At 37.8% G+C, this 13,997-nt stretch overlaps 1 protein-coding gene across 1 annotated transcript in view; it reads left to right on the top strand.

The window, feature by feature from the left end:
- LOC107743377 (receptor-type tyrosine-protein phosphatase F-like) overlaps positions 1-13,997 on the top strand; it is a 137,549-nt gene that overhangs the window by 7,982 nt on the left and 115,570 nt on the right. The window contains exons 2-3 of the mRNA XM_016556568.1: positions 5,499-5,644; positions 6,870-7,011. Of these exons, the coding sequence (XP_016412054.1) occupies positions 5,499-5,644; positions 6,870-7,011 (288 nt within the window). The remainder of the gene's footprint in view (positions 1-5,498; positions 5,645-6,869; positions 7,012-13,997) is intronic.

The following is a 13,997-nucleotide window of genomic DNA, read 5'->3' as shown; positions in this document are numbered from 1 at the left end:
AAATTTTATGTTTATCTGCTTACCCCCAGGGCATCCAAGATGTAGGTGACTTTGTTTCTTCAGTAAAACACAAACGAAGATTTTTAACTCAAACTGTTGTAGTCTGTCAGTCATATAATGGCAGTCAATGGGCTCCACGGCTTTAAGAGTAAAAAAAAAACATACACAGACAAAACCAAATTAAATCCTGTGGCTCACATGTGTGGATACATTGAGGTCTTAAGACACGAAACGATCGGTCTGTGCAAGAAACTGAACAGTATTTATATAATTTTTTACCTCTGATCCACCGCAATGTCCAACTGTCCTGAGCGCGTTCACAACATCCGACGCGTGTACGTCTGCGTGTGTGCTCTGGCATAGTAGACATAAATATATATAAGTAGATGCCTCATTAGTGACTGTTTCTATGGGCCGCGATACGTTCCAAAATGGCGGACGAATCGAGGTATCTAATAGGGCATCTATACATATCTATGATAGTAGACGCATGTGCGGAAGCGATCTGTCGCGCGTATACGTCACTCATTATTTACACAGTGCAGAGAGATTGCGGACGTGTTCACTGGCACTGCGATGATCTAAAGATATTTAGAAGTACAGGTCATCACAATGGAAGACGATTTTGATATATCTTCAGACAAAGTGGAATTTTTTGCCCAACCGTATTTATTTGACGTCATGCGCCGGATGTTGTGAACGCGCTCAGGACAGTTGGACATTGCGGTGGATCAGAGGTAAAAAAAAATTATATAAATACTGTTCAGTTTCTTGCACAGACCGATCGTTTCATGTCTTAAGACCTCAATGTATCGCCATGAGCCGCAGAGTTTAATTTGGTTTTGTCTGTGTATGTTTTTTTTTTACTCTCAAAGCCATGGAGCCCATTGACTGCCATTATATGACTGACAGACTGCAACGGTTTGCGTTAATCTTCGTTTGTGTTCTACTGAAGAAACAGTCACCTACATCTTGGATGCCCTGGGGCTAAGCAGATAAACATCAAATTTTCATTTTTGGGTGAACTATCCCTTTAATATTAGTAATATAATTAGTGTTGTTGTCTGTCGTTATTGGGCAGTCTAAATGGTTGTAGATGTATTTTCCGGATGTTGTTTCAGGCTGTGTAAATGTTCATTATCCAAACAAAACTTACAATAGTTAGTGGAGAATGTGTTGTTGAGTGCTATTATTAAAGACCATTCATTGGTAGAGCCAAAGTTGACTTTTTTTTATCAAAGTATTGATCAAACTGTTGATCAAAATCTGCCTGTCTACACTCTAGTTATCTGTCTTTCCCCAGGACCTCTGTGGTTCATTCATGCATCCCATCTGCCTAAACTCTCAGAAGTTTATATGCACTTTAATTCAAAACATGTGCCCAGATGGGTTAATGTCCACTGATCCTTGCTCATAAACAATTGGGGGAAAACCCACATGCTGAGTACATCTAATAGAATTGTCATGACAGAAGCACTCTTGAATGTCAAACTGACGCTAATCTCAAGCTTTAAATCACATGCACATCCAAGTATCCATGTCTTGGGAAACTCCCAGCAAGGTAACTGGAGAATCTTGTTGGGTTTTACCCATGAAACTACCAGAAGCTATCCATGATGGCTGCTACGAGGAGGCCGAAAGCTCTCAAAACTCCCTTTCCACTCCTTTGTGTGTGTATAACAGAAATAAAAGTGGCCAGAAAGGCTTTTATGAGGGAATGCATTGCTCTGCGGTGCCAATCAAACCGGTCTCTAGAGGAACCAGCACGTAAATGTCATTTAAATGTCAGGCCAGCCAATACTCCTGTGGGTCATAAAGGTGCTGGTGTGGTACACATTGGCTTAGATTTTACAATGGATACACATGCAGGTGCATACACACAAACAACCTCACAGTTGTGGGTGTCTTCTTCTCAGATAAAGCTCCAGTGGGTGTTATGCCCTAGAGCAAGAGCAGCCCCAGTCGCCTGGCACACTGCACTGATGATTTAACAAACACAAAATCTGCTCGTCAGTACTTCTCCGCCTTACCCGTAGGCGCTATGTTATGTTAACTAGGTATTGATTTTGTTTTCTTCAGCACTATCCCTCTGATCCCGAAGTATAGAGGAGGAAGGACACTATTGTGGCGGCACCGTATTCCCTCGGCTTCTTCCCTCCAAGAGAATCATATGTACTACCGCATGTAGTCTCCACACTGCTGTAATTTATCTCTCCCTTGACTAAGAGAGGATTAGAATCCCACCGTGGACCACCCGCTAGGACACTGTGATCTATTCCAGCATGTCCCGTGGTTCACTGGAGATGTTTCACTGTGATAATGGATTTTGTGTCCTCCTTATGAAGGAGATTATCAGAAATCATGGGACTGATAAACTGAGATCAGGTTAAAAGTGGTTTTCAGGGTCCAGTTTATGTTTTTTATATTTAATGCAGGTTAAGTATTTACAGATGAGTCAATTTTTCTGTTAGATTCAATATGGTTGTGTTTCTGATGGCATTAGTGAATGGTATAAGGGTAATACAAGTGATATGTCTAGTATAATATGTAATGTTTACAAATTGATTGATTGATTGATTGATTACTTGATTGGGTGATGCAGCTGTTTTAGTACTTTTTTGTCTAAAATAAATCTAAAAGCAAATTTCTAAAAATGTGTATTTTCTAAAAGAAATGTTAAAAATATATTTTATTTGTTTGCAGTGAATATACATTTGAGAATAACTTGTATTTGTATTTGTATTTTTTTTTCCAAAGTTTCTCATCACTCTTGCCTTAATCTTGTTTATTGATCACTGAATTTTGCAAGGAAATATTCTGTTAAACTGCTTATAAATTTGATATTAAGATCAATTTGAATTAAATGTGTTTCTCAGGTTTATAGATCATTGCATTAATAGCTGGGTAGAAAATGAGATACACTGTCAACTTTATAACAATAATAATAATTAGGGATGCACCGATAACGATACTGGTATCGGTATCGGGCCCGATACTGAGCTTCTGTACTCGTACTCGTTAAAATGCCCCGATACCAAACGCCGATACCACACAGCATGTGTTAAGTGCCATATTCAGACAAAGAAACACTGACAACAGAACAACAGACAGCAGAATGGAGTTATTAGAGACTAAGGATGTATACGAAGTATATGTATGCAATGAATATAATGTTAAACATTCAGTATTAATGCCTGTATAGCTGATGTGAGCGAGCTGATAAACAAAGCATGCTGAGTGGATTGAGCGCGTGGCAGCGCAGATGCACGAGCTTGTCGAGTGAATATCCCTTTCTCACAGACATCACTGGAAAGTTTGTATTTCGGTCGGATATGTCATAAACAAGTAAGTAAAAAAATGCTCAAGTTACTTAACGGTAGAGAGAGAGAGAGAGAGAGCGAGCGCGCAATTCTGTTGTGTGATCTTTGATGTTCACTCACTTAGCACACGCATCATTTGGATTAATTTTAATGGCCATAATTAAGTGTGAAAATAACCGAAGGCTATACAGTCAAACCAAAAATGATTCAGAAACCAGATATAATATTTGATATTTGTTTTAGTGGGTGCAGGACATAGTTCATTTATGTAAGTGAGGAGAGCAAAATAAAGTAAACTGTGATAAATTATACCCAACAATTCTTCATACGGTGGACTACCAGTAAAACTGATAAAAAGTTTGAGACCAAAAATTATTCAGACCGAGTTTGCATACTCTTTTGGTTTCTGTACCCAATATTTAAAAAATGTACAAATGCAATAAAAATATTGGTATCGGTACTCGGTATCGGCAAGTACCAAAAATAAAAGTATCGGTATCGGGCGAGTACTGGAAAAAGTGGTATCGGTGCATCCCTAATAATAATAATAATAAATATTATCATTTTTATTTCTATACATTTTCTATTTATTTAATCATTATTATATTAATTAAATTATGTGGCTCCTTTTTATTTTTTAGCAAACAGGAACATCAAAAAAACTGCTTGGTGCACATTCTAGACACAGAATGTTTAAATCTGTCCTTGTACATGTCTTATAAGGTCAAACACTGACCTGCTTGTCCTTGAAGATGATTTCCCACCCTTGTGAGAGCAACTACAAAGAGTTGCTTGTATTATTTTTGATAATATCTGTATGCCATGATGTTTATATCTGGCTTTACCGTGTGATTCACCTTTCACCCGCATCACCCACTATTTCCGCGGAATGTTGCGCAGTAGCTGCAATTCTGCCAAATGGTCTTGCTCTGCTTGATCTAGCACCGATGTTCTTTGAAACAAGCCATTACGTGTTTGAAACGAGTCAGGCGATATGTGTGGGTCTTTATCTTCGCACAGCCCTACCTAGTTTGAGCAGTGATGAAACATGTGCCATTGTTGTTTGTATTGTAAATGCATGACAAAGATGCAGGGTGTGTGAACTACTCTGCCAAAAAACCATGAGGTGCAGCGTGCTCCGACTGGCCTGTTTAAAAACAAACCTGAATGTTGTTTAGCCATAAGTTCTTTGCCATACTATTGTCAGCGTTCCTCCTTTTGAATAGAGAATGAAATGTTTTGATTACTTTTCATCTCCACGTGTGAGTGTTTGTAAATTCTTGGGGCCATGTTTGGCTGTTGAGTTATAGTAACTGTTTATTTTCTGTTATCCCAGACCGTAACACTTAATTTAATTTAATTATTAAAAAAAAAAAAAAGTAATGTATATGTTTTCCTGGGTTGTCACAATAATGTGATTAATGTACAAAAAAAAGACAGTTGATGTATTCAGTGTCTGTTTTGTATTTCTTAAAGTCTGTCAAGTTAACACTTGCATTTTGTGTGATTATATGGGAAAATATTGACTATTACATTTATGCAATGTCTATTTTATAGGGCTTCCAGTGTGATTTAATTAAATAATAATGTGACCAATTAAAGTTAATCTTTCAGCATGTTCATTTTTTTTATAATTAATTGCAATAAATGAATGAGTTAAACTGACAGAACTAGACAGAGTGCATCGGAACATAATGCAGGGTTCTCGAGACGTTGAACTATTTTTTATCTTGACACATTTTAACGTGCTGCTTGTGACTGCCTCATTGACTTTTAAAGCTGTTTTTTTTTTTGTATGTTTTGTAAAATTTTGACAAAACATTTCTCAAATATTTGATCAGTTGTTTGTCACTGTTGTCAAATATTTGATTAGTTTGATGTTTGTCAGTTGACAGTACTAGTATTTTTTATTAATGTTACAATGTCTATTTTTTATTAGCTGTAGCTGTAGCTTTTATTAGCTATAAGCTGTTATTCAGAGAATGGATCATTCTGACAAGTATTAGGTGACTTGAGGGGGAACATTTCTCTCAGGCTCAGCTGCAGGTGTTAACTTAGTTCCAGTCTGAAGGATCCCCGTTCACTAGTTTAACATGGTTTTGCACGACCACAGTTCAGGAACTAATGGCTGCTTTCTTTCTCTCTGTTTTTTTTTTTCTTTCTACCTCGCTTTTCAAGGCTTGCCAAATTTCATCAAATCTCCAGAGGACCAGACGGGGATTTCGGGAGGAGTGGCATCCTTTGTGTGCCAAGCAGCGGGTGAGCCCAAGCCTCGGATCACATGGATGAAGAAAGGAAAGAAAGTTAGCTCCCAGCGCTTTGAGGTGACTAACTGTCTTTCCCTGCCTCTCCTTGGCATGTCAGTGTCTCTCCCATGCCACATCATTATGATGCCTTTCTGCTTTCCATCGTCAGTCGTTTGCACAACACTCTTGTTTTTCTTCTTGCGCTCTTATGCTGATATATTCTTTTGTGTTGCCGTCAGCCACGTCACACCCCTCTGTGTTGTCCCTCTATTCCCTTTGCCCTAATTCCTGTTCTATCTGTGTTGTGGTTTAAGCTGAGATCGGAAGTAAATGTAAAGAGGTGTGATGACCTCGGGATGGTTTAGGGCCAGTATGGAGACCCATTATTTTATTCTTTTTCAACAGGGAACAGGGCTGCTTTAAGCAAAAATTGTGAAATTGTGAAAACAATGAAATTGTTTGTAACTGCTTTGGTTAAAAACAAACAAAAAGTATTTACACTTTCACCACTGCAAAAATAGATAAATAGTGTTGAGTGATTGTTTGTTTGTTTTGGAGCAAAAAATATATATAATTAAATATTGTTGCATTTTATGTAATAAAAAATACTTACTACTTTATTTACTGAGAAATAAATATTTATTTTATTTATTTAAACATTGAAATTGAAAAATAAAAATGTTTATTTAAGAAATAAATACAGTGACCTTAAAGCACATCTAAAAATGTCAAACCAACTGGTATCTGACAAACACTTGTCATAATCTTTTGAAACTGTACATTTTAGGTTTGGCTTCAGTGTCCAAATATGTTTTGGAGCTGCTTTGTCAAATATTGTAAAAATTTATTGAGAGAATTTTTTCAACCATGTTGCCTAGCCCTGTTCTTTACCGAAATGAGGCGATGTAGATCTCTGTGTGGGAGGAGAACACAGCAGCCTAAATGCATTAAATGTATCATCTCTGAAGTATTCTTTAAGTATCCTGTTCTAGCACCATACACACCTTGCTGATTTTAAGTCTTCAGCACCACAGCAGGGCTGAAATTTGTTTTTGTTTTTTTTTAGTTTTGTTTTTTATACACAAGAAAATGAGCCCATCCCATCAACAGTTGTCACAATATCCGCCTTGGATAGACGTGGCAGTTCCAAGAGAATAACTCAAGACAGTACTTGGCTGAAAGTTCAGAGGGAAGTGATTAAAGACCCACGGCTCTTTGAAGATATACGATCTGTCTGAAGGTTTGTCGTGAATTTAAGACGAGAGGAGAGAAAAATATTTGACAGTGTGTCTTTCTTTCTCAGGTGATTGAATTTGATGATGGCTCGGGCTCAGTTCTCCGCATACAGCCGCTGCGTACTCACAGAGACGAGGCCATCTACGAGTGCACAGCCGCCAACAGCGTGGGAGAAATCAACACCAGTGCCAAACTTACTGTGCTGGAAGGTAAGACGCCCCTGTTGCCATTTGATGGCCCTTGATTTGACCGGTATTTCATAAATTCCTGCTTTTTTGCATGAGCTTTTGCCTTTAATTGGACAGAATAGTGAAGAATGTCAGGAGAAGATGGAGTGGGAATGTGAAATGAGCCTAGTTGAATTTGAACACTACCTACCAGTTTATTTTTAAAATCATCTAGCCATAACAAGTGATAAAATGATTAATTATAAAAATGTTGCTTATAAAATAAAATTATGTTTTTATATTTTTATTATTCAGTATTTTATCATTGGAATGGCTAGTGGATTGTAAAATGAATACATTTGTAAAGATATAACAAAACAAAAACGAAATGCCCATTTACACACTGCCAGCACCAATGTGGCCTTTTATAAAAATGTTTATAAAGATTTATTATTAGTCAAAGCGGTTGTCGATTGATTTTACATTTACATTGATTGTCTTGACAGATGGTTTCTTTCATGATCATAGTGTATATAGTGTCTTGCGTCAATAGTAGCGTATTAGGTTGTGAGCCCTCATTTTAAGAATAACCCCTTTACCCATATTTCCTTTGCCCCCTGGATTGCATGTAAGTCATCGATATATTCACGTGCTGAGAAATAAGCCTGAAGCATGAGACTGGAACATGAGCTTGTGATGAAATGTCGAAAATTCAGCCACTATTGAAATGAATATCTTAAAATATCCCACAGAATTCCTTGTAGTAACGGCTGACCTACCCCAGCACCATGTGTTTGGGATTACACAGTGTAATCCCTTTTAATCTTATTTTTCACCTCTGTGTACGAGCAGACCAAGGCCATTTGGTTGAAATTAGAAGCCTCGAATGAAGAAATCATCTGATGAATGTTGAGTCCTCTGGCCCTGTTCAGAGAGGAAGACGAAGAGAGAGGTTCCATATTGAAGGCAGGCAGTTTGGCTCTTTTAGCTGCTTTCCACAGTGAAGTGGATAAGCTGGACGCCCACAGGATCCTGCAGGACTGAATGAACTCTATTTATAGCTCACTGTTCATAGCAAGCAATTCATCATTTATGTCCTACAGCAATGCTGAAAGACCAGCACAAAGGAGAAGCTGAATGATAATGATGTCCTCTAATGACTTACTAAAGGATGTCCTCTGCGGCACATTTGGAGGGTCTTGGGAATCTCTGCCAGAGATGCAATCACCTCATCTTAAGCTCAGAAATTATATTAGGCTGAAATATAACACATTGATTTTGATCACTGTTCAACCCGGGCGAAGCTGTGGTGCTTACACTGCTTTAAATCCAATAGGTACAGTGTTTCTTTGGCCATTTTCTTGGAACAGAGATGGTATGAAGATGATAATCATGCAGTACCAAGGTGTATTTCACATTATACGGTCAGCCAGTCATTATGGCAACATAAACACTGACATATAACATTAAATTGAGAGAACAATATGTAAAGCGATATGAGAGAAGTGAGCACAGTCATGTGGGAAAGCAGTTATCGCATGATTGACCAATTAGAATAGTATTTCAGAGAGCCATGTAAAAGCAAGTTAAACATAAAGCAACCTTAAGCAGTATAAAGTTAGTTTATTTTGTGTTTTGCTTCTTTTTTTTGTGTGTTGTTTTTTATGTGTGCGTTTTGCTTTTTTGTTTTGTTTTCCGTTTTGGTTTGGTTCGGTTGAATCTTGCAAGGTGGAAGGAAACAAAATGACCGTATCTCTCAAACAGCAAGCCATTATGTACTTAAGAGAGTTAAACTTCTTAATGTTGAATGACCTGGTTTACAGACGTGTGTTAATGTGCTAGAACTTGTTTTAGTCACAGGAATCACTCCCACCTGAGTTTAGCTGGTCGCACACAGCTTAGGAAAATATGAGTCACTGCGTCTGCCTTTCTAATTAGCTACTTGAATCATATTGCTAAACAATTAATGTGAACTTAACATAATTGAACCCAATTTAAACAGAAGGCAATTATGAGAGCATTTCTGTTGTGATTATGATTTGTATGGTTGCTCTAGAAGCGTGAACAAGTCCTTTTCCTTAGAGGGCCACTGATGCATCCTAACACGGCTTCAGGGTTCGCATGTCGCCACACACTACACGTCGTGAGGAATACCAGTAGGTTTCATTTCAACTTCCAGGCTGCACTTGCACCAAGGTTGTGGGCGTTAGTTGCTCACAGCTGTTGCCTGTTGAATAAAAATCTGCCATGCCTCTGTTGTAATCACATTGTGCGGATGCCAACATGGGCCTCTGTGTGAATTCATAATGACTTCGTCTAGCTGCACCCCATTTGTGCTCCTCATTTCTCTGTAGCGGAGAGATTTGACATTACTGACACTCAAGGACTGCAGCGAAGACTGAATGCAAAGCAGTTTGTTACTTTTGTACTTTTGCATTGTTCGGTTTAATGATTTTCATTCCATCCGCTAAATCACAATCAAAAGGTATAATTCTGGGTGCATTTGCCTCAGAACTTTTCCTACCGTTCCTCCAGATGGTAAAAAAAAAAAAAGAGTTCCTCTCATTTTTGGCCGGTGCATTTTATGGTCTTGTCTTGTCTCATATTGACATGATGATGTACATGCTTTTGCGTGTCACATAGTGAGGAATTAGAAAGAACTCCCAATGTCCTCTAAACCCACAGGAATGCTTTTAAATGATGGATCGGTAGAATATTTCTGTACATTGAGGATGCGGTTTCCTCATTAGATATCATCTTCAAAAGCTTTACGGGTATGCTTACAAAACTCCTGGAGCTCTTGTCTATCAAAGTGGCTCAAACCTGACAATGTAATTGCTAAACATTACTCACTGTCAGTGAATGAATATTGAATTAGCAATTTAGTAACGAGTTGGGATGGGAATTGTAAGGAATTTAATATTTGTAGTTTTGATTCAGATTGGACTTAGTTCACTTGTTGTTCTGATTCAGATTCCATTAATAATTATTTTTTTGTAGTTTTGAGGAAGAAAGAATGAACAATTATTGGAAAACGAATCAAATTGCATTTACTAGCAGCAGTTTTTTCAGTTCTTATCAGATCAGATTATGTTTTACAATTCTTGGGAAAAAACAACAACAGGTTATTACTTGTTCACTTATTTCTAGTTCTGTGTTTTTGTTTTTATCTACTAGATCAGTTTGTGAAACATGTCACGTGTTGCACATATGTGGGGGAAAAAGTGTAAAAAAAACAAAAAAACAAAAGTCTTTCCGCTGCAAAGTATTCACAAGAAACAATGAATCACACTCTTGAAAGTTTTTAAGGAGGCCTTGTTTTGTTCGCGTCGGTGGAACAATGCAGATTCTAGAATTGTCATAGGCACCAAATGCCATGAAAATCATTTGTTTCTGGTATTTTCAATTTTTATTTTTCCAGCTAGTCAAGTAAAGGCAAAGACTAATCTGGATCAGTATCGCCCACCATGTTACTGACACCATGTGTCATCAACTGTGTGTTTCATTACAATAAGCTTTTGAATTTGAACCTGAATGACAGTTCAGGTCATTTTCCTGAATGGAAACTTTCAGTTTTCCTGGAAGAGCATCATTTGCTTATGCACATTCCAGGGAAGCGCTCTCACGCATCGCACGCAGACCCCCTCTGCTTTACAGGTGTGGTCTCCAACTGCTTCCCCGGCTCCAGTCAACGGTCCGTGTCACGAGTTTAATTTCTCCCACCATCTGCTGGCTTGAAGCCCAGCGCTGTATATCATGAGCGTTTGACAGTTACAAACTGCGTCTGTCGAGGGCGGCCTCTCCCAAGGACTCGTGCAATATGGCTGGTTGGAATCACTCACCTGGAGTCTGTATCGGCATCCCTGCCTCATTTTCAAGGGCTTTGCGATTTAGCTTTAATTACTGGATTTTAAATAAAGACTAGTTCGAGTTGCGGCTTGTTGCACAATCCAAATTAAAGGGCTGTTTTCCCTAATTTTGACTAACATCAGTAATTAATCCTGATAGAACATGTTTGTAGCTGCCAGATCTCATTGGAGTCACTAGCTATTCACTACAGCAGATGCGTTTATAACCCTTGCCCATATAGTAAGCTCTTTCCAGTCCAGTTTGGTTTGGAGGAAATGACCTCAGATTTGTGACACAGGCTCTAAATCTTTAGAGCTGATATCGTCTGTAGTGGCTGTTCTCTGACTGATGTTGGTAATTTTAAATAAGCAGCCCTGTGGCTCTGCAGCCATGCTCACTAGGCCGCGTAATTGGAGCAGTTCACACTTTGAGTCGTCGTATGTCCGACAGCCTGGTCAGTGTAGCTTCAGGGTGAAATGGTCATAGACTTTCACTTTCAAAAGCTAAATAAATTGAATAATGTAGTCCGCTGAACAGGAGAGGTAAAAGTGAGGGTAAAAAATATGTGACATTCTGTGATCAAGTAATGAAATATGAGGCTGTGCTGTATAGTGGACATAATTTAGGTTGCAGAAATGTTTTTTTTTTATTATCAAAATGTCATTTTATTTGGTAAATTCACTAAATGCCATCCTTCCACAAATGTGTGTCTAGCATGCAATCCTTAACAGAGTGACTGCACTGTATTGTAAAATAACAAATCAACATGTTAGAATGAATTCAGCTTTGCAATCACAGGAATACATGATATTTTAAAATGTATTCGAATAGAAATCAGTTATTTTTAAACTTTAAGAACTTTAAAATATACTTAATGACAATAATATATTTACTTTTACTGGTGTCTGAGAGTATTTGCAAATTAACCAAAAATATTCAAATCTTTTACTTAAGCAAAATGTATTCAAAACTCTTTTAAGATGCAACTGGGTTGGAAAAACAAACAAAAATGCAAACGGCGCAGGACGTTCCAAAGCTGTGAATGTAGTACATTCAAGTTTTGTGGTCATCTGTGGTGTTTCAGGTCGTGAGGTTGTTGGTTTGATGAAATGTGGTAGGAGTAGCAGCTATACAGTCTGTTTTATGTTTAATTTGATTAGCTCAGTGTCAGAGCTTCAGCACAGCCTGAAGAGAAGATGTGTTAATAGAGAGGTTCATGTGTTTGATCTGTGTTGTTCTGTCTAGCAGACTGAAAGAATAAGTAAAGGCTGTCACATACACAGAGCCGAGGGGGCTTCATTTACAGCTACTGCCATCTTACACTATTCATGCACATCACATTAAAGTGAACTCTATCAGAAGTAATTCAACTAAACAGGTGTTTGAATGTTCACAGGAATGATTTACATTTTAAAATATATTAAAAAAGAAAAGTTATTTTAAATGTTAATTATATTTAATAATAATATTCCTCTTTTTTACTATAGCTTTGATCAAATAAATGCAGCCTTGGTGAGCATAAGAGACTTCATTGTCCACTCCTATTTCAAAAACATTAAATATTATACAGACTATATTTTCTTTCAACACCATATGCACTACTGTTCAAAAGTTTAAAAACGCAAATGGCACAGAATGTTGAATTAACTTTATTTTTTAATAAAAAATTATAATATTCCTTTATTAATATTTTATTTACAATTCTATATTTATAATATCTAATTTGTATTTTAGTATTTTATTTGATGTTATATTAATTTAATCATAATATTATTAATATATATTATTTTGTATGTTATTCATTTACAGTACTTGTTTTTTGTTTTGTTTTTTTTTGCTGATGGCCTTTATGAGACCAGGCATGATATCAGTGATAGCAATAATATTTAAAAACAGTAATTAAAAAATACTAGTAATAATTTTAAAAAACATGGCAATATCTGCCAATAACAATTTAGCCACCAATATACCGTGCATCCCTAGTAAGTGTACATAATGTAATCAGCCAGATACATGAAAAAAACATGACATATATGCTCGTCTGCATAACATATGTAAAAAAAAAAATGTTAAAAACACGCCTTTTTTTTTTTGCTGATGGCCTATATGAGACCATGATGGTGGCTCCAAGCGTGCTCTCTAGTCTATATAAGGCGCTCTGACAGATAGCAGATCGTGTGATTTCCACACGGCTGTCATGGCTCAAGGTGACTCGGGCCGTTGCGCTTGAGTGGAGTGAGCAGATCACCCTTCGGTTGTGGTAATGGGTCACACATGTGTCATGTACAAATCAGTGCCGTAGCATAAATAACAGCTATGTGCCTGTGGCAGAGCTGTAGATCATACCGAGACACAATAAACTGGAGGACACATAGGAAAGAGGGCAAGACCGAAAAAACAGACCCATGCGGATAAAGGAGGGAGAGAGAGACCAACGTCACACCTGCCCAACATTGATTACGTGACTGTTGGAGGGAAGTAAGGCGGAATATTCTGGCCATCAAGAAAAAGTGTATTATTTCAAAGGTCATGGCATGCATTACACCTCTTTCCTCACCACCGACTTAGATAAACAGCATGCCGCTGAAATATTGCAGACGGGACTCCGCCACTCCTAGGGTGCGGTTCACCTTTACACATGCTGCTTTGTTATTTACTACATGTGTCTGTGAGGTTGCAGATCTGCACGGCCAATTATACCATTTAAAGGTGAGGATGTTTCGGGCAAATATGGATTATGCTGGGTCTGTTTTCTACCTGCAGTTTGGTCCTTATGAATTCAGTGCTCACAATTAAAGTGAACCAGGAGCTCTGACCTCAGTGAAACCCATTCGGACTACATAATCACTGTACACTGAAACTCTGTTCCAAAAACAAGCGCCTGCCTAGACAGCTTTATAAGTACATCATCATAAGGTAGTCAGCGTAAGCCAGTCCTGAAATGCGTTGTGATGAGCTCTTGCAAGTACAGTATTCTCATTAACTTTAATCATATACATTTTTCAAATTTTGGAAAGAATGTTCACCAAGGCTGCATTTATTAAAAAAAGTGTTTTATATATGAGCAATATCACTCGAGTACGAGAGCGATACCGGCTCTATATCAGCATGGCTGTGATTAGGCCAGAGGCAATCACAGCCGCTGATATAGAGCCGGTATCGCTCGAGTACGAGAGTGA

The sequence above is a fragment of the Sinocyclocheilus rhinocerous genome, unplaced genomic scaffold (genome assembly GCF_001515625.1).
Source record: "Sinocyclocheilus rhinocerous isolate Xijiao unplaced genomic scaffold, SAMN03320098_v1.1 scaffold1458, whole genome shotgun sequence".
In the NCBI taxonomy this organism is placed as follows: domain Eukaryota; kingdom Metazoa; phylum Chordata; class Actinopteri; order Cypriniformes; family Cyprinidae; genus Sinocyclocheilus; species Sinocyclocheilus rhinocerous.
This window is presented reverse-complemented; position numbering and strand designations above follow the sequence as displayed.